A 24,175-nucleotide genomic window follows, 5' to 3' on the forward strand; every position below is an offset into this window, starting at 1 on the left:
CAAAACCACAGGGACCTCCTATGATAAAAATGAAACCCTAGGGGGTAAAAATAAAGTTGCCAAACCCCAGGGGGTATTAAGTATTTAACCCTTATTATTATTCCACTAATCTAGAAATCTAAACATTAATTTTTGAGAAACCCAAAACATATTGAATGACACTTGTTACTTATTAGAGTAGATTGAAGGAAATTTGTGTCATTCTCAATAACTGCTAATCGAGCACTCTCACTCATTTATTACCCTCTTTTTGGCTTGATCTCAATCGCTTGAACAATTAGGCCAGCCTTCCGGTGACTACCATTCATCTCCACAACACTCATTTCCACTTCTCCATCTCCTCCTCCATTGTAGAACTGACCCAACTTTATCTCCCACCATCCATCTCCTCTCTCATTAGGAAAATGACTATCCTTGTTTTCTCTAAGCTGAGGCGGTTGAAACCCCATAATGCAGCTCCAGTTAAAAAGCTCAACTCCAACTCATCGCGGTACAATCCAGTCACGAAGCCGGTTAAAGATTGAGCCCAACTCACGGTGGTGCAGCCTGGTCACGCAGCCTTTGTGCTCTTTTCATATCAAAATAGACACTTCGCTTATGCCCTGAACTTCCAACAACTCTAACCTTAACCTCAATAGGTTGGTTTTCAAATTATCCACATGGCCCTATTAACTTGAACACAAGGTATGATGCATACTGTATGGCTGGAGAGCGCATACAAGTATTTATCTTCCCAAGGATATCCAGACAAGACAGAGTGATAAGCTCCGCCACTTCCGGGATTCTGTTTTTGCATGTAAATGAAATTAGAGAACCCTAAAATCCAATTACTTTATATAACATTTTGATTTATTAAATGAACATCGAACATATAAGTATTGTTTACATGTAAATATACATGTAAAGTCCATCAGTTTCATTGAATATGAGTCACATAACTTAGGTGTGAGCAATGAGATTATCACATAGAATATATCTAAGTCATAAACCTTGTATCTTATAAACTATTGTTCGTTAGGACATTTCATTTGATACGACTATAACACACCAATTATGATGATTTATCTCAATCATGTGAAGTGGTGACTTCGAATTAGCATGTTGGTGCACATACAATGCACTGGATGGGTCAAGTGAGTTGTCATTTTTTTTTTTTTTTTTTTTTATAACATTATGATAAAAATAATGTGAAACTCACGACTACTTATAGCATTGACTCTCAATCCTAAGAGGGTCGCGAACTTAAATGTGAAGTGAATGTCAAAGTGATACATTAGGGGATATCATTTTCGGTGTGTTGGATAATCACATGTAGTATTTTGGGAACACCCCTCTTTAAGAAAGAATCTAAATCATTTAATTAAATAAAAATAATAAGAAATATTCCCTTAACACATATTTAATGGAACAAATTAGTCTTAATCTCAGGCTTGAATGCTTTAATAAACTTTGTGTACAAGGTGAAGTTAAGATTAAATACATGAATAATCAAGATCGACATTACATTGAGTACAAGTTAATTAAAGTGGCAATCATTTCCTCACTTTAATTCAACTATCATGAAGGAGTTAAAAGACAAAATATAAGTATATTTATTGGGATTAATTGAATAATATATATATATATATATATTCAGTTCAAAAGTTAATAATTAAAGTAAAATTGCAATTGTTTAGCAAAATTAATTTAAATTAATCATAACGTCATAAACTTATCGAAATTAGTTTTTATTTTCCCTTTAGCTCACTCTTCAAGCTGATTTATATTTTCCCTTGGCAAAACAATATTCGTGTCTGTGGAAAAAGCCGAATAGTTTGATAGCAAGGATCATGAAGGCAAAATATTTTCCAAATTGTGAGGCTTTGGATGCTACTTTAGGATCCACACTCTCGTATGCCTGGAGGAGTATTTTTAGCTCGAATGAGCTTTTAAAAGAGGGGTTGATATGGAGGATCGAAAATGGGGAGAAGGCCCGGATTTGGGGTGAGAGGTGGGTGCCAATGCTGAATAGTTTCACAATCCAGTCCCCCCCAAACCAAGTCTATGCCGAGGCCAAGGTTAATGTTTTAATTGGGCGTGTGGGATCTTCATATTCTTGACAACCTTTTTAGAGTGGAGGAAGTGTCAGCCATTAAATCAATTCCGTTAAGTAGCACTAATCAAGCGGTTATGTTGATTTGGAGGGGCACGGTGAATGGCCTCTTCTCGGTCAAGAGTGCATATCACTTGGCCAAAGAAGTGGAGGATAGACATAAGGCAGAATGCTCTACGGGTATGCATAAGAGTGAAGTGTGGAAGCTGATACAGAGATTGCATATCCCTAATGTGGAGTAGAATTTCCTTTGGAGAGCTTGTCACGATATTTTACTAACTAGGGAGAACTTATTGAGAAGAAAAATTGTGAAAGATCTGTTGTGCCTGATTTGTGGATTGGAGGCGGAGACACCCTTTCATATCTTATGGGAGTGACCTTCAGCCATGGATGCGTGGGGAGCCAGCTGCAAAAAATTCCAAAAAAGCTCTTTTAAGTGGCTTGCTTTCATTAATGTGGTGGAGGAGATTTTGCAGAATGGGAATGAGGAAGACATTAAACTGTTTGTGAGACTATCACGACAACTATGGCTTCAGCGGAATGAGGTGATCCATGGAGGGTTGTTCATCCATCCAAACACGTTGGTCCGGAGGGTGCACACTACCGTAGTCGACTATGATAAGGCTACTGGTAATGAGACCCACTAGCGGGAACCCACGGGGAGAATGGAAGAGGAAAACTGGAAAGCACCTGCTACTGGTAGGCTAAAGGCCAACTGGGATGCAGCTTTGAACATCAAATGTGGGAGGGTGGGTATGGGAGTGGTTGTCCACGACCATAATGGTTGTGTGAATCGAGCCAAGTGCAATATTAGCCATGGACGTTTTGATCCTACAATTGCGGAGGCAATAGCAGCCGTTCATGCATTGAGATTCTGTATGGAACTAGGTGTGCAGACTATATGCATGGAAGGGGATGCCAAAAATGTGGTGGATACGTTGAACTCAACGGAGGAAAACTGGAACAGATTTGGACACTTAGTAGTAGATGCAAAAAATTTGATCAACCGTTTTACTCCCTGGGACATTAATTTTGTAGGACGCAAGCCAATTTTGCAGCTCATCATCTTGCAAAGCTGGCGGTACGAATGGGTATGGAAAGGCAGTGGTTGGGAGACATCCCTAATTGTATCTCAGAAATTATCCGAGGAGAGCAATCTGTAACATTTTTTTGATTGATTAATAGAGATGCAAATGATTTTTTCAGAAAAAACTTGTTCATCACTTGAAAACAATAAGTAAAATTTAATGAGCAGAAATATTCAATAAGTAAATCATCAACCCACGGGGAGAATGGAAGATGAAAACTGGAAAGCACCTCCTACTGGTAGGCTAAAGGCCAATTGGGATGCAGCTTTGAACATCAAATGTGGGAGGATGGGTATGGGAGTGGTTGTCCACGACCATGATGGGTGTGTGAAGGGAGCCAAGTGCAATATTAGCCATGGACGTTTTGATCCTATAGTTGCGGAAGCAATAGCAGCCGTTCATGCGTTGAGATTCTGTATGGAACTGGGTGTGCAGACTATATGCATGGAAGAGGATGCCAAAAATGTGGTAGATACGTTGAAGTCAACGGAGGAAAACAGGAACATATTTAGACACTTAGTAGCAGATGCAAAAAATTTGCTCAACCGTTTTACTCTCTAGGACATTAATTTTGTAGGACGCAAGCCAATTTTGCCGCTCATCATCTTGCAAAGCTGGCGGTACGAATGGGTATGGAAAGGCAGTGGTTGGGAGAGATCCCTAATTGTATCTTGAAAATTATCCGGGGAGAGCAATCTGTAACTTTTTCTTGATTGATTAATAGAGATGCGGATGATTTTTCTAGAAAAAACTCGTTCATCACCTGAAAACAAGAAGTAAAATTTAATGAGCAGAAAGATTCAGTAACTAAATCATCAACCATAAATAATTAAGTTATATTCATTTTCTTTAAAACATGTGATTTTTTTTTTTTTTTTCTTTTGAAGGGGAAAACATTCTAGTCTCATTAATAGAAGGAAGGATCGAGCAGAACGCTCTTACATCATAGAGCAAAAGTTCTGAGAAAATCATAGCCGAAGCTACAAGGTTACAAGCCATAAATACATACATAACAATCTAACATTTAAGACCTATATATGACTAATCTTCCATTAACTCATAACTAATCTTCAGATGTAACAACAGATCTGTACTAGATAGAGTTAAATCAATGCATAGGTAACTCAAATTTCTCTACCCATGGATCAAAAATCTCATGCCGAAACTCATCCTCCTCGACTCGCAAGCGAGGACATTATTCACATCCTCAACCCAAAAGGCTAGGACCACAAAAAACAGGGAAAACCAAAAAATACAGGGAAACTAAAGAAAAATCACAAAAGCCCACAAACACCACTGGAGGTAGCCTGATGATTCTGGCCAGAGCGCGAAAAAATCACGCGCAAGCTCGTGCGAGTCACGATCCGTTGCGAGGAAGTCGGAATCAAAAGCGGTAGGAGCCGTTGGAAAGCAGCGGGGTCGTTGCGCGTAGAGGAGGAGCTCGTGTCGAGATGGGTCAAACGGAGGGACGTAGATTGCGCTTTAAATAGTCTGATCGAAGAGCCCCACCCTAAAAAAGGACACAGCAGAAATGGAGGACTACACACCTGGCGCAGTGGAGCTAGAGCCTGAAACAAATAAAGAAAAAAAGCAAAAAGAAAAAAGGGGGGAAGGGAGGGGGAAAAGAGATAGGGGGGTTGGTGTTTCACTTTCTCTAGTGTCCTATAGAAAGCATTTACCACATGTCACAATTTTAAGGCAAAAACATGTGATTTTTAAGTAAGGCGCAACATCAAAAATTTCATCATCAAAATCCTCCTTTTTCATCTACCAAAACAAGCCCTTTTTTCTTTTCTTTTCTCTCTATTATTATTATTATTATTATTATTATTTTTAAACTCCCATCAATATCCATCCCATCTTCTTGTTTCCTCTTCTGTCCGTTATTTTTTTTATTTTTTTTGAAGTGCCCCAATTAAGATTTTTAAGTAAATCTTCTTGCACATTTTTAAGTTAGGTTCAAATCATGTGATTTTTAAGGTGATGAAATGCATAATAGGTAAAAATAATATGATCAAAGAAATGGTTGTGTGAATGAATCATGTATGATGAGAATGATTTCTTGTCATGGAAAAACTATCCATGTGATTTGCATGATCTTTGGTTTAAACAAAAAAAATTCCATAATAGCTAAAAATTTGACCAATGAAATAATAAATTGACAGAAATTTCCTCCAAACCAATTTGGAGAAAATATCCTCAAACTCATTTAAAATAGTGTCAAGTGTCTATAATCATTTAAAAGGAACATTAAATTTTTAACATCATTAATATCAGTTTACTAATTTAAATTAAATTTAATGTGCCTTTTAAATGTTTATAGACACTTGACACTATTTTAGATGGGTTGGAGGATATTTCCTCCAAACTAGTTTGGAGGAAATTCCTGTCCTTACAACAATCCTCCACATGTTACAAATTAACATTAGAATAAGAGGAGATTGAACACATGCATGATGTGGTACCTGAAGGTTTTAACCGCACATAGTATAAATAAGTTATGAACTTAATGAATTGTGGTAGAGTTAGACTCTTTTGTTCCCAAGAGGTAGCTCAATCGGCTTGAACCACGCCTAATGAATCGGAGGTCACTAGTTCGAATCCCCCCTTCCCCCTCTTGTGCGGACACGTAAAAAAAAAACTCTTTTAACCAAATTTATCACCTACATAACTTTAATTTCTCCAAAAATAAAATAAAATAAAAATTGGGTTGTCCTGTATATAGTGGGTTGGTGCCTTACACTGGCCATGCGTCCTTGGGTTTCATGAATGCTATAGAGACTTGCCAAAGTCTCATAGGAGGCAGTACCACCTCCGCACTCACATATGTGACATCCATAAAAAAATGTGTGCAGAGAACACCCCATCCTAACAAGTGGATTTTACTAACCACCTAGGCGGTTACGGTTAGCTATTTTAGCTAATAACTACTAACATGAACCGCATTTTCACCCTAATTTTTAGAATAAAGTAAATTTTACATTAAAAAAAAAAATTATATGTAGCTCAACACAAAATATGATATTGTTTGAAATTAAATGTCTCCTATAACAGGGACAAATTTTGCAGGTCATTTGGACAAAAATTAAGGGCAAAAAGAAAGAAGAATGATTTAAAATTAAGATTATTTAATTAAATTTTAAATATAAAAAATGCACTGCTTCAAGTTTATCTATTAAGCCGGCTCGGGACATCACCCATCAATTCTTGTGAGGTTACTCATCACCCAATCTGATTAGCTATTAGATGTCTTGAAAGTTGAAACCATTAGAAAAATCACACCAAAACCTTTAGAGATTGGAAGAATAGAGCAAGCGTATCAGAGGATTCAGAGAGGATAGAAATACAACATACAAACAAATAAAATATACCTCAAATATTTTTGATTATCAAAGTTAAGAGAAGTGCTAGATAACCAAATAAATGAATTCAGAAAAAATTTTAAACTGATGTGGCAAGGGTTTTTAAATTAAAAAAAAAAAAATGCAATTCTCTCTTCTTTGTCTGCCACTCATGGTCTGCCACATCAGTTTGAAAATTTTTCTGAATTCATTTGTTCTGCCACGTCGTTTTCTCAAATATTACAATTCCCACCTCAACATTAACAATTTATAATCCCCCAAAATTTACTATTTCATCTACAAAAATATTACAAATCTACATTATTCTCACAATTACAATTTCTGATAACAAAAAAGAGATCGAGTGTCGTTTAATTTTGTTGGACTGCAATTGTAGATCAAGATTCACTAGGAAATAAATTTAGGTTATTTAACGTATATATACCAATTTACTTCAATTTTAATTAGTATTTTTACGAAAATTTTACATCATCAAATAATAGAATATATGATAAATATGATAATTACAAAAAATAATAAATGTATTTAATTTCTTTTTATGATCACTTCCTAACCAATCACCTCACACCACTTGTCGCAAATCAAAATCCTTTATTATTATTATTATTATTATTATCTAATAAAGGTACTATTCTCAAGAGGGATTACATAATTATAATAATTTTCTAATGAAAATAAATACATATTTTTAAAAAGAAAAAGATAAAAAAAAGAAAAAAGAAGGATGCGCGTTGCCCTTTTGCCGTGGATAATAGTGTGCGTGGAACTTTGACACGACTCATGCACCCGGAACCTTAACTGCTAAGCTTTCCTCGTCTATATAAACATTACACCACCGCAAAGTTAGAGAAACCAAAAACGAATTTAAAACCATTTAATTTCGTCACTTCCACATTGAAAGAGAGAGAGAGAGATTGGACGTTGTTTGGCAAATGGCAACAGAAAATGAGGCGGTGGACTCATTCTACGTGTTGCCCGAAGAATGCATCGCCAGCGTGCTGTCGTTCACGACTCCTTCTGACGCATCCAGTTCGTCATTCGTTTCCACCAACTTCAGATCGGCCGCCGAATCCGACATCGTTTGGGAGAGGTTTCTTCCACCCCAGTACCGCTCCATAATCTCCCGCTCCGCCGATTCGTCTTCCCTCTCTTCTTCTTCCAAGAAGCAGCTCTATCTCCGTCTCTGCGATCACCCCCTCCTCATCGACGATGGCAAGAAGGTGTATATAAAAAAAATCGGTGTAAATAATATGCTCATATTTCTCTTTTGTGGGTCACCTCTATTTCTCATTATGCATGTCTGATAATATTGCCATTGACGTTTAAACCAGAGCTTTTGGTTGGAGAAAAGGAGCGGGAAGATATGCTACATGCTTTCTCCAAAGGACCTCGTGATTGTGTGGATGGAAACTCCTTTTTATTGGAGATGGACTTCTTTACCCGATGCCAGGTATCTCTTTTTCCCTCTTCTTCTTCTCAACCGTCATATTTTGTGGGTTTTTTCTGATAGTTTTATTTACATAAAAATTAAAAAAAAAAAATTCTAAAAAAAAAAACAGGTTCGCGGAGGTGGCGGAGCTTGTCAATGTGTGTTGGCTGGAGATCCGTGGGAAGATTAATGCTTGCATGCTGTCGCCAGCCACGCTGTATACAGCGTATCTTGTGTTCAAGGTGACGACAGGATCATTCGGTTTTGAAAACCAACCTGTCGAGGTTGCGGTCGGAGTTGGCGGAAGCGAAGGGCATAAGCGTAATCGGAGCGTCTTTTTGGATATGGAGAGAGGGCGGAGGCAGCGTTACCAGATTGTACCCGCCGCGCGGCGAGGAGGGCCTTTTCACCGCCACCGCTGCCTGCCGCAGAGTATAGAGGAGGCGGATATTGGCGAGTGTCCGAAGGAGAGAGGAGATGGGTGGTTGGAGATCGAGTTGGGTGAGTTCTTCAACGGTGGAGATGATGATGATGATGGGGAAGTGGAAATGAGTGTTTTGGAGGTGAAGGGCGGTAACTGGAAGGGTGGCCTCATTGTTCAAGGGTTTGAGATCAGGCCAAAAAGAATGTAATTAAAATAAATTAGTAAATTAAGAGTGCTTTTTTGTCTTTTGCATTTCTCTATTTTTTATTTTATTTTATTTTTTATTTTTTATGTTGCATGTGAAGTAAGTTGCTTATGATTAATGAGCTTTCAATGTAATAATCATTAACGATTCTGATTCTAATTAAGCTTTGATAGATGAGCTCCGATCAGAGATCTGCAGCCCCATTTGTGCGAATGGATCAAAACAACCTAAAGCATGAACTTTGAAGTGTATATATATATATATATATATATATATATATATATATATATATATATATATATATATATATTTTGAATCTCAAATGACTTGATTGATTTAGGATGCTTTTGGTATTTAGATTTCATAGATAAAAAAAGCGATTTTAAACTAAATCACAGAAAATAAATAGTTTGAATTTGCTTTTTTAATTGCAATTTAAAAACACATAAAATTTGCAATTTCAAATTGCAGGTCATGGGTGTTCTTTTTAAAATGCACAATTTTTAAGGCTACAATGTGATTTTAAAGGCCAAACTACGATTTTGCGAAACGTATTTTTAAAAATCACGTTTTAAAATCGTACTTTTTGAAATCGCAAACCCTAACATAACCATAATTCTTACTATTGATTTTAGTTTAAAGGAAAAGTTTTAAAAAATTAAACCGATCATCTCCAACAAAGAAATTTCTGTCCATATTTTGTGTAGAGAATCTAATAATATGGTATATGGCTAGGGGTGGGCAAAAACCCACCCAACCCGCAAAACCGCCCGATCCACCCTGCCCTGATCCAACAAGGATAGAAATTAATTTCATCCAAACCTGTTTAGAAGAAATATCCTCCAACCTATTTAAAATAATGTCATGTGTCTATAAACATTTAAAATGAATATTAAATTTTTAACGTCATCAATAATAGTTTACTAATTTAGATTAAATTTAATGTGCATTTTAAATGTTTATAGACATTTGACACTATTTTAAATGAGTTAGAGGATATTTCTTTCAAACTGGTTTGGAAGAAATTTCTATCCACAAAGTATTTGAAAGTCCATCATTTACTTTGACAAAATGGTTGTTCTATTAGACTTCATTTTTTGGCAGTGCGTCTTTAACGAAGGTAGGTCACTAGATGCTATAGTCTAATACTATGAGGTTGTGTGTCATATATCCGATCGTACCGAGTTACATACTCCAAGAGGCACGAATCAACCTTTAAGAACAACGCTCTTGCGTGATTCTATAGTATTGTGAGATCTTTCCATACTCCACTTTTCATCTCTTATAATTTATTTATTTTATTGTTAATTTTCATATTTGTATTATTTTATTTCAATAAGAATTTTGTGCACCATCCAAATTATTCCGAACAAAAACGACATCGTTTCATGTATATATATATATATATATATATATATATATATATATATATATAGCCGGTTAATGACTTTTTAAAAACTTAAAACCGCTAACCGTAACTGTCAGCCTTTTCACCCTACTAAAAATTATTTTAATGAACAAACTTAGTGAATATGTTTGTTTGTTTGTTTTTTTTTTTTTTTTTTGAAAAAATAATATGTTTGTTTTAAGTCCAAGTAAAATTATGAGTTTAGTAATTGCTTTAGGAGTACAATTAAGACATTTGGAGTCTTAATATCTTAAAATTTAATTCTTTATATTTATGTTTTACCGTAAATGGTGCCTTATTGACTAATTTTTTGTCCTAATATTATTTTCTACCATAATTGGGGCCTTAATTAAAGAGCATTGATTAACTTTTTGTCATAAATATTGGTGATTTAATTGTTTTGTTTTTTATAAAAGTAAACTTAATTATACTATATTTTTATTTGAGGCCTTATTTTATTGGGGACCTTAAGGGATTACCTAATTTGCCTAAGCACTCAGCTGGCACTGGTGATGCCTCACATCTTCTCAAAAGCCTCTTTTGTTTTCCACTCACAAAAGCCTCTTTAAGGCTCTCAAAAGTCAGAAGACGCATAGAATATACAATCGTGGCTTATATGTTGTTTGTAATTAAACATGTTTACAATGTTATTCATTTTATAAGTAATTCTTGGTCATCTATGAATGAGATATTGTCACGTATATAAAGAAATTTAATTAAGAATTTCTTGGGAAAAGAAAGTTTTTTGGAGGATTATAAAGAGTTAATCTTGAAGTGTGACTAATTGTAATATTTGAGGAAAGGAACTTTTGGGGTTGTTGAGGTATATTTTATTTGGAATGCTTTTGTAGGTTTTAACTTTGATTATCAAGAATAGTTTAATTAGGTATATTTTATTTGTGATTTATATATATGTTGCATGTATTCCTATCCTCACCGAGTCCTACGGCATATTGCTCCATTCTTCCAATCTCTAAAGTTTTTAGTGTGATTTTTCTAGTAGTTTCAAGAAATTTAACTTGAAATTTAATACCTAATCAGATTGGATGATGAGTTATCTCACAATTAGAAGTGGGCAAGAGGTTCTTTGAACTTTCACTTGTAAGGCCTAGGCCTCGTTAGTATCGAATGGATGGACTACACCTATGGAGGAGTGCATTGAATTCGTACCAACATATCAATTCGAAGTCATCATTTTACATGATTAAGATAAATCATTATGGCTAATGTGTTATGGTCTTATCAAATGAAATAACCAGTTCCATTAATGACTGCAAACATTAAATTGTAAAGTACTACAAGGTTTATGATCTAAGATATTCGGTATGAAAACCTCATTCTCCTAACCATTTTCTAACTATCATTTTTTCAAATTTTTTCAAATCTACCATTGGATTTATAGTTCTACATGAAGGCATGTTTATGATTGTGTTAGATAGCTTAAAAATTACTTTTAGTATCTAAAAAGTAGTTTGGTAAAAAAAATTTAAAATTACTTTTTTAACATTTTTACTCTAAAATTAATCAAAAATTTTTTTTATATCAAACTCGTTAATTAGAAACTTTATTAGCAAACTGAAAAAAAAAAAAAAAAAAAAAAAAGAAGACAACAAATGCACTCATCCTTACTAATTTATTTCACTCTTTTTGGCCTGATCTCAATCCCTTGAACAATGAGGCCACTCTTCAACATACCAGCCTTCACCTCCAAAACACTTATTTCCACTTCATCATCATCATCATCTCCTCCATTGAAGAAGTCACCCAATTCGATCTCCAACCACCCATCTCCTCTTTTCTTCGGACACTCGCCATCCCCCTCTCTCCACCGCAGCTCTTGAAAGGACCCCATCCCGGCGCGAGGGTTAAAAACTCGCACTCCTTCTTGTTTCACATCCAGAAACACCATCCGCTTGTGCCATCTAACCGCAGCCTCGATAGGTAGGTTTACAAATCCACGTGACTTTGACGACAGGTTGAACACAAGGTAAGCTGTATACAGCGTGGCTCGTGACAGCATGCACGTATTTATCTTCCCACGGATTTCCAGCCACCACACTTGGATAAGCTCCGCCACCTCCGGGAGCCTGTTTTTTAATTTTCATGTAAATAAAATTATCAGAAAAAAAAACCCACAAAATAAAATTATAAGAAGAAGAGGGTAAAAAAGAGAGACCTGGCATCGGGTAAAGAAGTCCATCTCCAAAAATGAGGATTTTCCATCCAGGCAATCAGGAGGTCCTTGGGAGAAAGCATGTAGCATATCTTCCCGCTCATTTTCTCCAACCAAAAGCTCTGGGATATGCATAATATTCAAATAATGAGAAATATTTAATGGGGGGTGGGTGTGGGTGTTGAAATTACCTTCCTGCCATCGTCGATGAGGAGGGGATGATCGCAGAGATGGAGATAAAGCTCCTTCTTCGAAGAAAAACAGAGCGAAGACGACGAATCGGCGGAGCGGGAGATTAGGCTCTTGTATTGGGGTGGCAGAAAGCTTTCCCATACGGCGTCAGATTCGGCGGCCGATCTGAAGGTCGTGGAAACCGATGACGACCGACACGCGTCCGGAGGGCTCGTGAACGACAGCACGCTGGCGACGCACTCTATTGGTAACACGTAGATCAATCCCACCACCTCACTTTCTGTTAATGCCATACGTGCCCTACCTAACAACCCCCAATCTCTCTCTCTCTCTCCTGTCTTAATTGAATCGTTTTAATTGGTTTTTGGTTCTCTCGCTTGGCGGTGGAGTTTATGAAAACAAAGGCAATGTATATTAATATATAGGTAGCTTAGCAATATTAGAGTTCGTGGTGCGTAATTCGTGGGCCTTGTAGCAAAGGTTTCTTTTTCCTTTTTTTTTTTTGTTCTTTTTTTTTTTTTTTTTTTTAATGTCATTAAATGTGATTTTTTTTTTTTTTTTACAAATCTAGTACATCAACCATTGAATTTATAAACTTAATTATATGGATTCCACACAAATTTAATGATAAATTCATGCATTCAATATTGTTGAAATAATAAATTTTATCATTTAATTTGTTTTTTAATAAGATGTTGTCATTTTTAATTAAGAGTTTCCAAACTTTTCACCGTTATCTTTTGAGCACTTATTATTTGGAAACGGATCCTCTCCCGTCCTTATCTAGTTCACGGTTGAGATTTCTCTAGAGAAATTCCAAAGTTACAAATGAGCCACCTCAACTTCCACTAACAAATCATTTCAAAAATAAAAAAACTTCCACTAACAAATAAACAATATACATATTTTTTTTATTTTCAGTTTAATTTTCAGGTTAAGTCTAATGGAAGGTGTTTTTTTTTTTTAAAAAAAAAAAAAAAAAAAAATTGCAGAATGGGTGACGTTGGGGTGGCCAAACCACCCACATGGCCCAACGTCACTGATTATGCAATTCTTTAATTTTTTTTTTTTTTTTTAAGGATCTTCTGCAGTTTATTTGAACTGGATAATATCTAGTTAGTTATATTAGAATAATATTTTTGTCACTTAAAAAATTAAAAAGACAAAAATAACCCTCCAACATAACTAATCTCCCTTCCCTTTCTATTTGTAGTGGCAAAGATCTGCTTTTATCCCCGTTGAGGGTTGTAATGTTTTATATCTTGTTTTATATGCAATGTTTGTTACCAAACCAAAAATAATAATAATAATAATAATTTTAAATCATTCTTCTTTCTTTTTTATTTTTTTTGAAGATACCTTTTAAGCCCATTTATTCTTTGCTTAATATCCAGCTAGCGATTTTTTTAGAAATAATTTTGTGAACATTTGGTCTTTAAGGACCATTTAGTTTTTCATACGCTTTTTTACCATGATTCATCAAATTTATTGATTTTCACTTTTACCGATTATGACCGTTGGTCATTAACAATTCCATGGGTTTTAATTCTTCAAAAGTTTTATGACTTTTGACCATGCTCATTAACAAAAGTTTTACAGTTTCAACCATTTGGGTCATCATATTTTCTTTATGATATAAGAAAACTCACTAGCACTCATGGATTTTTATATATATTGAGCACTCTAAAGGGAGAAAAAAAAAATTGAGATCACTTGTTTCTCTTCAAAGCCGTACATTGTATTGGAAAACACTGGTTTCAAGGCATAGCCATATACAATATTATTAGATTCTTTGCACAAAATATTTGAGAGTCCATCATCTATTTTCACAAAATAGTTGTTTTATTAGCCTTTCGTTTATTAGAAGTATGTCATTGACGAATGTAAACGTTATAATCTAATCTTGAAAGGCTGTGTGTCAAGAGATCCAATTGCACCAAGTTACATACTTTGGGAGGCACAAATCAACCTTTAAGAACAATGCTCATACATGATTCTCTTGTAATTTATTTATTTTATTGTTAATTTTCATATTTGTATTATTTTATTTCAACAAGAATTTTGTGCAGCATCCAAATTATTTCCAACAAAAACGACGTCGTTTCAAAACCTAAGACTGCTAACCGTAACTACACACCTTTTCACCCCTACTAAAAATTATTTTCATGAATGAACTTAGCCAATATGTTGGTTTTAAGTCCAAGTAAAATTATGAGTTTAGTAATTGCTTTAGGAGTGTAATAAAGAGATTTAAATTAGTCTTAATATCTTAAAATTTAATTCTTTGTACTTACGTTTTACTTTAAATGGGGCCTTACGGACTAACTTTTTTGTCATAATATTATTTTCTACCATAATTAAAGAGCATTGATTAACTTTTTGTCATAACAGGAGATTTAATTGTTTTGTTTGAGGCCTTATTTTATCGGGAATGTCAGACAATTGCCTAATTTACCTAAGCATTAACTGGCACCGGTGGTGCCTCAGATCTTTTCAAAAGCCTCTTTTGTTTTTCACTCACAAAAGCCTCTTTAAGGCTCTCAAAAGTCAGAAGACGCATATATATATAATCGTGGCTTATATGTTGTTTGTAAACATGTTTACAATGTTATTCACTTTATAAGATATCTTGATCATCATCTATGAATGAGATATTGTCACGTATATAAAGAAATTTAAGTAAGAATTTCTTGAGAAAATAATGTTTTTTTGGAGGATTATAAATAATTAATCTTGAAGTGTGAATAATTGTAATATTTGAGGAAAGGAACTTTTGAGGTTGTTGAGGTATATTTTATTTTATTTTTGAAAAATATGGAACTTTCATTGATGAAATTTCATGAGCATAACATTTTTACAACATAAAGCAAAAATGACTTTAAGCTTCTGCTAACCTATGTACAATTACATTTAAGGAACAAATCTGTTTCATACAGACTAAATCTAGGACATTGGTAGTACAAATACAAAACAAAAATAAAAAATAACTAGAAACACCCACACTGATCTATTTCATCCTTAACCCAAAGGCCAGGACTACCAATCCATCTTCAACCCGAAGGCTAGGACAAACAAAATAAAAAACAAAAAACAAAAACCCCACAATCATCAATGAAGGAGCACGGCATCGTAGATACCCCTTCAGAAGATACGCCTTGGCCGAAGAAGACGATCAGATCTAAGGTTGAACAGATTAGATCTGGATTTAGATCTACAAACTAGATCTAAAGCAACCCATCAGAAACGGAGATAGGTGGAGCTTATTGAGAAGACACCGAGCACTGCTATCATGAAAGAGGAGGATGGAAGATTTAGATCTAGAAGTTCTCTCCTCTTGAAGTTCTTCTTGGTGGTCTAAAAGAAAAGAAGGTATATTTTATTTGGAATGCTTTGTGGGTTTTAACTTTGATTGTCAAGAATAGTTTAATTAGGTATATTTTATTTGTGATTTAATTATATGGTGTATTCCTATCCTCATCGAGTCCTACGGCATATTGTTCTATTCTTCCTATCTCTAAAGTTTTTAGTGTAATTTTTCTAATGGTTTCAAGACATTTTAATTAATACCTAATCAGATTGGATGGTGAGTAACCTCACAATTAGAAGTGAACTTTCACTTGTAAGGCACTAGCCTAGGCCTTGTTAGAATCGAATAGACGGACTACACCTCTGAGGGGGTTAGTGCATTGAATTCGTACCAACATATCAATTCGAAGTCACCATTTCACATGGCTAAGACAGATCATTATGAAAGATGTGTTATGGTCTTATCAAATGAAATGGCCAATTTCATTACTGTAAACATTAAATTGTAAATTGCAACATTTATGATCTAAGATATTTTGTGTGAAAATATATGATATGATCCTAATTATTTGATATTATTTGATATTATTCGGTGTCATGCTAGAGTCCTATAAGGAGTACATCTCCATAGATTTTCCAGTCCAATAAATAGTTATGTTCATTCTTGTTAAAGTCGTCCAATTAGGTCTATTATGTAATCAATAGTATATTGTTTCTCTATTTAAAAGGGAAGCATCAGTAACAAAGTATGAGTTTCAGACAGTTCGAGAGCTTTGCCCTGTGATAAAGCAAAAGAGACCCTTAATGGGTTTCCTTATGGAAACCAAGTTACGTGGAGAAAAATGGAGCCTATCCGCTACAAGCTAGGTTTCCCGAATATGTTTGTGGTTGATTGCGTTGGTAGGAGTGGTGGAATGATTTTATTTTTGGAAGAGGAGGTTTCGGTGGATATTCAGAATTTTAGCCAACGCCACATTAATGGTATGGTAAAAGATCGATTTTCTGGAGTACCTTAGAAATTTACCGGTTTCTTTGGTAACCCCGATACGTCGAAAAGGTATGAAGCATGGGCCTTGCTCAAACACCTTGCAAATCTGTCGCCTGTGCCATGGGTTTGTTGGGGGACTTCAATGAAATTGTTGCTCTATCGAAAAAATGGGGTGGCGGTGGAAGATCCAGTTCTCAAATGCAAGCTTTTCAGCAAGCGTTGGAGAGTTGTGAGCTTTCAGATTTGAGCTATAATGGTCCTAAATTTACTTAGAGCAATTGTGGAAGGCCTTAATTTCACAAGGAAAGGCTTGAAAGGGGGGTTGCTATTCCGGAATGGAGAATGTTATTTTCATAAGCTAAACTTGCAATTAATGTGAAAAAAAGTAATCTGAAAAAAAAAAAAGTAAAAAAAAAAAAAAAAGACAACAAATGCACTCATCCTTACTAATTTATTTCACACTCTTTTTGGCCTGATCTCATTCACACACTTTTTGGCCTGATCTCAATCCCTTGAACAATGAGGCCACGCTTCAACATACCAGCCTTCACCGCCTCCAAAACACTTATTTCGACTTCATCATCATCATCATCTCCTCCATTGAAGAAGTCACCCAATTCGATCTCCAACCACCCATCTCCTCTCTTCTTCGGACGCTCGCCATCCTCCTCTCTCCACCGCAGCTCTTGAAAGTACCCCATCCCGGCGCGAGGGTTAAAACCTCGCACTCCTTCTTGTTTCACATCCAGAAACACCCTCCGCTTGTGCCCTCCAACCGCAGCCTCCATACGTAGGTTTACAAATCCACGTGACTTTGACGACAGGTTGAACACAAGGTAAGCTGTATACAGCGTGGCTCGTGACAGCATGCACGTATTTATCTTCCCACGGATTTCCAGCCACCACACTTGGATAAGCTCCGCCACCTCCGGGAACCTGTTTTTTTAATTTTCATGTAAATAAAATTATCAGAAACAAAAAAAAAAAAAAAAAAAAAAAAAAAACCCACGAAATAAAATTATAAGAAGAAGAAGGTTAAAAAGAGAGACCTGGCATCGGGTAAAGAAGTCCATCTCCAATAATGAGGATTTTCCATCCAGGCAATCAGGAGGTCCTTGGGAGAAAGCATGTAGCATATCTTCCCGCTCATTTTCTCCAACCAAAAGCTCTGGGATATGCGTAATATTCAAATAATGAGAAATATTTAATGGGGGGTGGGTGTGGGTGTGGGTGTTGAAATTACCTTCCTGCCATCGTCGATGAGGAGGGGATGATCGCAGAGATGGAGATAAAGCTCCTTCTTCGAAGAAAAACAGAGCGAAGACGACGAATCGGCGGAGCGGGAGATTATGCTCTTGTACTGGGGTGGCAGAAAGCTTTCCCATACGGCGTCAAATTCGGCGGCCGATCTGAAGGTCGTGGAAACCAATGACGACCGACCCGCGTCCGGAGGGCTCGTGAACGACAGCACGCTGGCGACGCACTCTACCGGTAACACGTTGATCAAGCCCACCGCCTCACTTTCTGTTAATGCCATACTTACCCTAGCTAACAACCCCCAATCTCTCTTTCTCTCTCTTCTCTGTCTCAATTTTGAATCGTTTTAATTGGTTTTTGGTTCTCTCGCTTGGCAGTGGAGTTTATGAAGACAAGGCATTGTATATTATATAGGTAGCTTAGCAATATTAGAGTTCGTGGTGCGTACGTAATTCGTGGTCCTCGTGGCAAAGGTTTCTTTTTCTTTTTTCTTTTTTCTTTTTAAATGTCATTAAATGTAATTTTTTTTTAATCTCTTTTTGCAAATCTAATAGATTAATCATTGAATTTATGAATTTAATTATGTGAATTACACACAAATTTAATAATAAATTCATTCATTTAATATTGTTGAAATAATAAATTTTCACTGTTTGAGCACTTATAATTATTTGGAAACAGTTCCTCTCCGGTCCTTACGGTTTAGATTTTTCAAGAGAAATTCCAAAGTTACAAATGAGCCACCTTATCTTTCACTAACAAATAAACAAATATTTTTTTATTTTTAGGTTAATTTTCAGGTTAAGTCTAATGGAAGGTTTTTTTTTTTTTTTTTTTGACATTGGGGTGGCCAAACCATGCACCCCCATGGCCCAACGTCACTGATTCTGCAATTTTTTTTATTTTTTATTTTTCAAATCAAGTCTAGGGGTGCCGAGCCACTTTGTTTATTTGTTAATGGAAGCTGGGGTGGCTCATTTGTAGTCTCGGGATTTCGCTAGAGAAATCTCAACTGTGAACTGAATAATCCTTCAAGGATTGGAGAGGATTCGTCTCTAAAAATAATAAGAATTACTAATTAGGATCATCTGCAGTTTATTTGAACTGGATAATATCTAGTTAGTTATATTGGACTTGAAGTGATATTTTTGTCACTTCAAATATTAAAAAGACAAAAATAATCATCCAATATAACTAGCTAGATATTATTCATTTCAAATAAACTGGAGAGGATCGTATTCCGTCAAATTTAACTATTAATTTTCTTTGAAGAGGGTGCACATGCATTATGACACTAGCCAATTGATGTAGTGCATTTTGACAATACAGGTTTTTAAAGTTTATGTCTATTATTCTTCAAGCCTCTTCCAAAATGCTACAATGCATTCTACCCACCATCTCCCCGCCATCTCTTCACCTTGTCATCTTGATTTTTTCCACAAAAAAAAAAAAAAAAAAGGCAGAGAGAGAGAAGAGATGGTGGGTAGAATGAAGAAAAGCATATCTCGGGTTGTAATGTTATCTTGTTTTATATGCAATGTTTGTTACAAAAAAAAAAAAAAAAAACTATTCTTCTATCTTTTTGCCTTTAATTTTTGTCCAAATGACTTGCAAAATTCATCTCTATTAGGAAACATTTAATTTCAACCAATATCATATAATTAATTTTGTGTTGAGCTACATACATATAAAGGAGATATTGAAACTTTGTCTTGTGATTAATGGAGGGTATATGATTCTCATCCTTGGTCTATACATGCTATGAAAAAAAGAATAGATCTATTATTAAAATATTCTAATAGGTACGTGATTGGTTAAGAAATGATTAAAAATAAATAAATAAATAAATTAAATGAAGATGTAGTAGAATTTATACTGTAAAATTATTATTATTATTATTATAAAACAATTAATATATAATTGAAATTTTAAGTAAATCTGTATGTTACATATGTTAATTAGTATATTGTTTACAAACACTATCACACCTCTCACTCGCTGGTTCACACACTCAAAGGATAGAAGAAACACTATCACACCTGATTGTTTAACGTCAAAACAACTACTAAATGCAATACAGAATATATATATATATATATAGAACAAATATTAAGTAATCTTGAAAACCACCAAGAAAACCATAGAAAAGCTAGCTCAAACACATACAAATCTCTTGATGCCCATTGCAATCTAAAAAAATACAACAGACAACAAAAGCACTCTTTTCTCATTTATTTTACCCTCGTTTTGGCCTAATCTCAATCCCTTGAACAATGAGGCCGCCCTTCCAGTTACCCCCCTTCACCTCCAAAACACTCATTTCCACTTCCCCATCATCATCATCTTCTCCTCCATTGAAGAACTCACCTAGCTCCATCTCCAACCATCCATCTCCTCTCTCCTTTGGACACTCGCCATCCTCCTCCTTCACTCTTGGCCGACACGGTTGGCACAAGATGCCGCTGCGGGTAAAACGCCTGCCTCGCCGCCGTACAATCTGGTGGCGCAACCTCCGCCCTCTCTCCGCATCTAAAAAGACACTCCGCTTATGCCCGCCTGCACTTCCGACAACTCCGACCTCAACCTCGACAGGTTGGTTTTCAAATCCGAATGATCCTGTCGTTGCCTTGAACACGAGGTGAGCTGTATACAGTGTGGCTGGGGACAGCATGCCGGTGTTAATCTTCCCGCGGATTTCCAGCCAACACACACTGATAAGCTCCGCCACTTCCGGAAACCTGTTTTTGCATGTGAATGAAATCAGAGGTCCGCCAAAAAAGAAAAGAAAAAGAAAGCGTCGAGAGAGATTGATGCAGCACCGACAGATGGAGCTTCTATTAAGTTGTTCGTAGGGTTATCCTAGTCGGTCTACATAAGTTTATACAATCGTTGACTCCACTCTTCCTTCTCTTTGGCTCTGGGCCTTTCCCCTGTGCGTTGTATTTTGGCAAGGGCTTTTTTATTGTTTTGTAAACTTTTAAAATTACTATTAAATTTGTGATAAATTACTGTTAAATTTTAATATAATGGCAATTTTAAGAGACACGTCAATTTTGAGAATAAAAAAAAAAAAACCATAAGTATTTGTTTTGTTTAAGATTTCATGAGCCATGGATTCTTTGATGGGTGTTATAATTCACTCTTTCAAAATTACATTCCAAAAGAAGTTTTAACAAAATAGTGTTTCAATGGCGAGAAAGTTTAAAATATTATTTACGCTACAAGAAAAATGATCTTTAGCGACAACTCAAAAGTACTTATTAGCAACGATATTTTATAGTCGTCACTAACGTGTGGTCACTAATATTGATAAAAAAAACATAATATTGAGATTATTAATTTGTTATTAATTTTTTATATATATAATTAAAATTGAATTAACAATGTTAGGGGAATGGTGGAGGACTCTATCGCATTCGACTTTAGTGGCTTGTTTGGTGCACCGGAGACAGAAAGAGAGACCTGGCATCAGGCAAAGAAGTCCATGTCCAATGCCTGGGAGTCCCCATCCAGACAATCTGGAGGTCCTTGGGAGAGAGCATGTAGCATATCTTCCCACTCCTTTTCTCCAACCAAAAGCTCTGGGATTATATATATAAATGTCAGATATATGTGCATAGTCAAATAATGAGAAATTAATGGGGTGGCGGGGGGTGTTGAAAGTACCTTCCTGCCCTCGTCGATGAGGAGGGGATGATCGCAGAGGCGGAGATAGAGCTCCTTCTTCGACGAAATACAGAGGGCAGACGACTCGGCGGAGCGGGAGATTATGCTCTTGTACTGGGGTGGAAGAAAGCTTTCCCATACGGCGTCGGATTCGGCGGCCAATCTGAAGTTCGTGGAAACCGATAACGACCGGCACGCGTCCGGAGGACTCGTGAACGACAGCACGCTGGCGATGCACTCTTCAGGTAACGCGTAGATCAAGTCCACCGCCTCATTTTCTGTTGCCATACGTACGCACGTACCTGCCCAAACAACCCAATCTCTCTCTCTCTCTCTCTCTCTCTCTCTCAATGGGAATGAATCTGACGTTTTTTGTGGTTCTCCCACGGCGGTGGTGTTTAAAAAGACGAGGAAATGTAATGTAAGAAAGCTTAGCGGTTAAGGTACGTTCGGGTGGCAAAGGTTCCAGATACACCATTAGCCACAAAAGGAAAAATACATTCACGATCGAGGATCCCAAAAAGATACAGCTTTCTTTTTCTTTTTTTCTTTATTCTCTTTCTTTTCCTTTTTCTTTTTTAAAATTATGTATTTATTTTTATTAGGAAACCTTTATGGTGCTATGATGCTTTTTGGTTTGCGGCTACAAATCAGGGATGAGGATGATCGCCAGAAGAGGAGATAGAGCTCTTTCTTTGACGAAACCCTCCTTTAGCTTCTGTCATGCAAGTGGAGAGTGATACCGAGCCAAATAAATGAATTTTAAAAGAAATTTAAACTGAGGTGGCAGGCCATGAATGGCAGACAAGGGAGAAAGAATTATATTTTTTTAATTTAAAAACCATTGCCATGTCAATTTAAAAATTTTTCTGGATTTATTTGTTTGGTTCTCTAACACTTCTCAATGCAGATACTAATTAAGTTGATCTTTTTTTGTAAGTACGGTATTATTGTGATAGAATTTGAACTCCAGCTGAGAAAAAATAAAAATGTGTAAACGTATTAAAAATGTAATTAACCCCTAATTTTTTTTAAAAAGTTAAAATTAAAATATTACTTTCAAATTAAATTAAAAAAAAAAAAATTCATTTTTTCATTATTATCATATTTAATAATTTATCATTCAATTATTTGATGAATACAGTAAAAGTTTCATAATTTTAAAAAAATTGAAATTTAATTAAGTAAATAATTAGTTTGTTAAATAAGCATAATTTTCGGGTGAATCTTGATCTACTGTCTTTTTGTAATCAGAATTTGTATAATTGATCAAAATTTTAACACCCTAACTTTTAGTCCTTAGGATTAAGAAACATTAAGGGTAAAGTACGCTTATCCCTCTCAAACTACCACCCTAATGACAATTTACCCTTCAAACTATCAATTGCGATAATTTATTCCCTAAACTACCAAAACAACGATAATTTACCCTTTGAGAATAATGCTAATTTGTGATATTTTGCTATTTGCAGATGAAATTATAAATTTTGGAGCATTCGAATGGTTAATCTTAAATTGGGAATTGAAATATTTGAGGAAATGAACATTTGGGGTCGTTGATGTATATTTTATTTGGGAAGGTAATGCTTAATTTGTAGGCTTTAACTTCGATTATCAATAGTTTTAGCCAAATCATGTAAATATTTAGGGAAATCGATAAAAAGATGTTGTTTTAGGCTTTAAATTGATAAAATATTTAAGGAAGTAGTTTTATTTCGGCCATAGAAAAGTTTTCAAAAGTTGTTTTGGATTCTAAATGATGGAGACTTCAAATTTGGGTTATTGGTGTTTGATTTTGAATTAAGAAAATGGGACGGTGGGTTGAGTGATTAATTGGTAGACTTAGGGCCTGTTTGAGATTACATTTAAGGGGCCTAAAAGTACTTTTAACAGTTAAAAAGTCCGTTTGAAAAAAAAAAAGAACTCGTTTGGTAAAAAATTAATAATGCTTTAATTTTAAGGGTCCAAAAACTTAAAAATGGCAAAAACGCATTTTTGACAAAAGCTTAAAAATGAAGCTTTTACCCAAAAATTATTTTTGACTTAAAAGCTTTATTTCTTAAACACAATCTCAAACAGACTCTTAGATCGATCCAAGTTGGAGTTTGGTCGATCGAACATGTGACACTAAAAACAGAGAGTGGTGTGGCACATGGACATTTAAGACATGTTTGAGATTGCGTTTGAGGGCTTAAAAGTGCTTTTAACACTAAAATAAAGTCAATTTAAAGAAAAAAGTACTCGTTTGGTAAAAAAATTTAAAGTGCTTTTAAATGTCTAAAAATCCTAAAAATGGCAAAAACGTACTTTTGGCAAAAGCTTAAAAATGAAGTTTTTGCCAAAAAGCGTTTTTTGATTTAAAAGCTATATTTCTCAAACGCAATCTCAAACAGGCTCTTACTACCCTCACTATTAGGCCAGACATCTCATACTGAGTTATATATCGCTACTAAGAGAATGTTTAATTCCCTATTGTTGACCATATATATATGGTTTTCACTTTACTCTAGACCACTTCAATTGCAAGCTTATTATGATTTAGACCGGGCAAGGAACCCAATTAATGTTACTTGGAAACTGTCTTA

General features: G+C 35.4%; 6 protein-coding genes and 1 pseudogene across 6 annotated transcripts; 3 read left to right on the forward strand and 4 right to left on the reverse strand.

The window, feature by feature from the left end:
- Positions 1–239: 239 nt before the first annotated feature.
- On the reverse strand, positions 240–2,132 carry LOC148587920 (putative F-box protein PP2-B8; annotated as a pseudogene).
- A 625-nt stretch (positions 2,133–2,757) lies between these two features.
- LOC148587921 (uncharacterized) lies at positions 2,758–3,255 on the forward strand. Its single transcript, XM_088513294.1, has one exon. The coding sequence runs from the start codon at positions 2,758–2,760 to the stop codon at positions 3,253–3,255; it is 498 nt and encodes a 165-aa protein (XP_088369420.1).
- Positions 3,256–3,384: 129 nt separating this feature from the next.
- Positions 3,385–3,741, forward strand: LOC148587922 (uncharacterized). The gene has a single exon (XM_088513298.1). It carries the CDS (start codon positions 3,385–3,387, stop codon positions 3,739–3,741), a length of 357 nt encoding a protein of 118 aa, XP_088369424.1.
- Positions 3,742–7,414: 3,673 nt separating this feature from the next.
- Positions 7,415–8,672, forward strand: LOC132172105 (putative F-box protein PP2-B12). The gene is made up of 3 exons (XM_059583554.2): positions 7,415–7,762; positions 7,874–7,992; positions 8,102–8,672. The coding sequence occupies exons 1-3, from the start codon at positions 7,475–7,477 to the stop codon at positions 8,601–8,603; spliced, it is 909 nt and encodes a 302-aa protein (XP_059439537.2). The 5' UTR covers positions 7,415–7,474; the 3' UTR covers positions 8,604–8,672.
- A 2,969-nt stretch (positions 8,673–11,641) lies between these two features.
- On the reverse strand, positions 11,642–12,666 carry LOC132172728 (putative F-box protein PP2-B12). The gene is made up of 3 exons (XM_059584285.2): positions 12,373–12,666; positions 12,185–12,303; positions 11,642–12,095 (listed from the first exon to the last, which is right to left on the reverse strand). The coding sequence occupies exons 1-3, from the start codon at positions 12,664–12,666 to the stop codon at positions 11,642–11,644; spliced, it is 867 nt and encodes a 288-aa protein (XP_059440268.2).
- Positions 12,667–17,107: 4,441 nt separating this feature from the next.
- On the reverse strand, positions 17,108–18,279 carry LOC132172790 (putative F-box protein PP2-B12). The gene is made up of 3 exons (XM_059584361.2): positions 17,911–18,279; positions 17,717–17,835; positions 17,108–17,603 (listed from the first exon to the last, which is right to left on the reverse strand). Exons 1-3 carry the CDS (start codon positions 18,202–18,204, stop codon positions 17,150–17,152), a joined length of 867 nt encoding a protein of 288 aa, XP_059440344.1. The 5' UTR covers positions 18,205–18,279; the 3' UTR covers positions 17,108–17,149.
- Positions 18,280–20,085: 1,806 nt separating this feature from the next.
- LOC132172278 (putative F-box protein PP2-B12) lies at positions 20,086–21,933 on the reverse strand. Its single transcript, XM_059583751.2, has 3 exons — positions 21,591–21,933; positions 21,387–21,505; positions 20,086–20,662 (listed from the first exon to the last, which is right to left on the reverse strand). Exons 1-3 carry the CDS (start codon positions 21,876–21,878, stop codon positions 20,161–20,163), a joined length of 909 nt encoding a protein of 302 aa, XP_059439734.2. The 5' UTR covers positions 21,879–21,933; the 3' UTR covers positions 20,086–20,160.
- Positions 21,934–24,175: the final 2,242 nt, after the last annotated feature.

This window comes from Corylus avellana, chromosome 1 (genome assembly GCF_965113065.1).
Source record: "Corylus avellana chromosome 1, dhCorAvel1.hap1.2, whole genome shotgun sequence".
Lineage (NCBI taxonomy): Eukaryota > Viridiplantae > Streptophyta > Magnoliopsida > Fagales > Betulaceae > Corylus > Corylus avellana.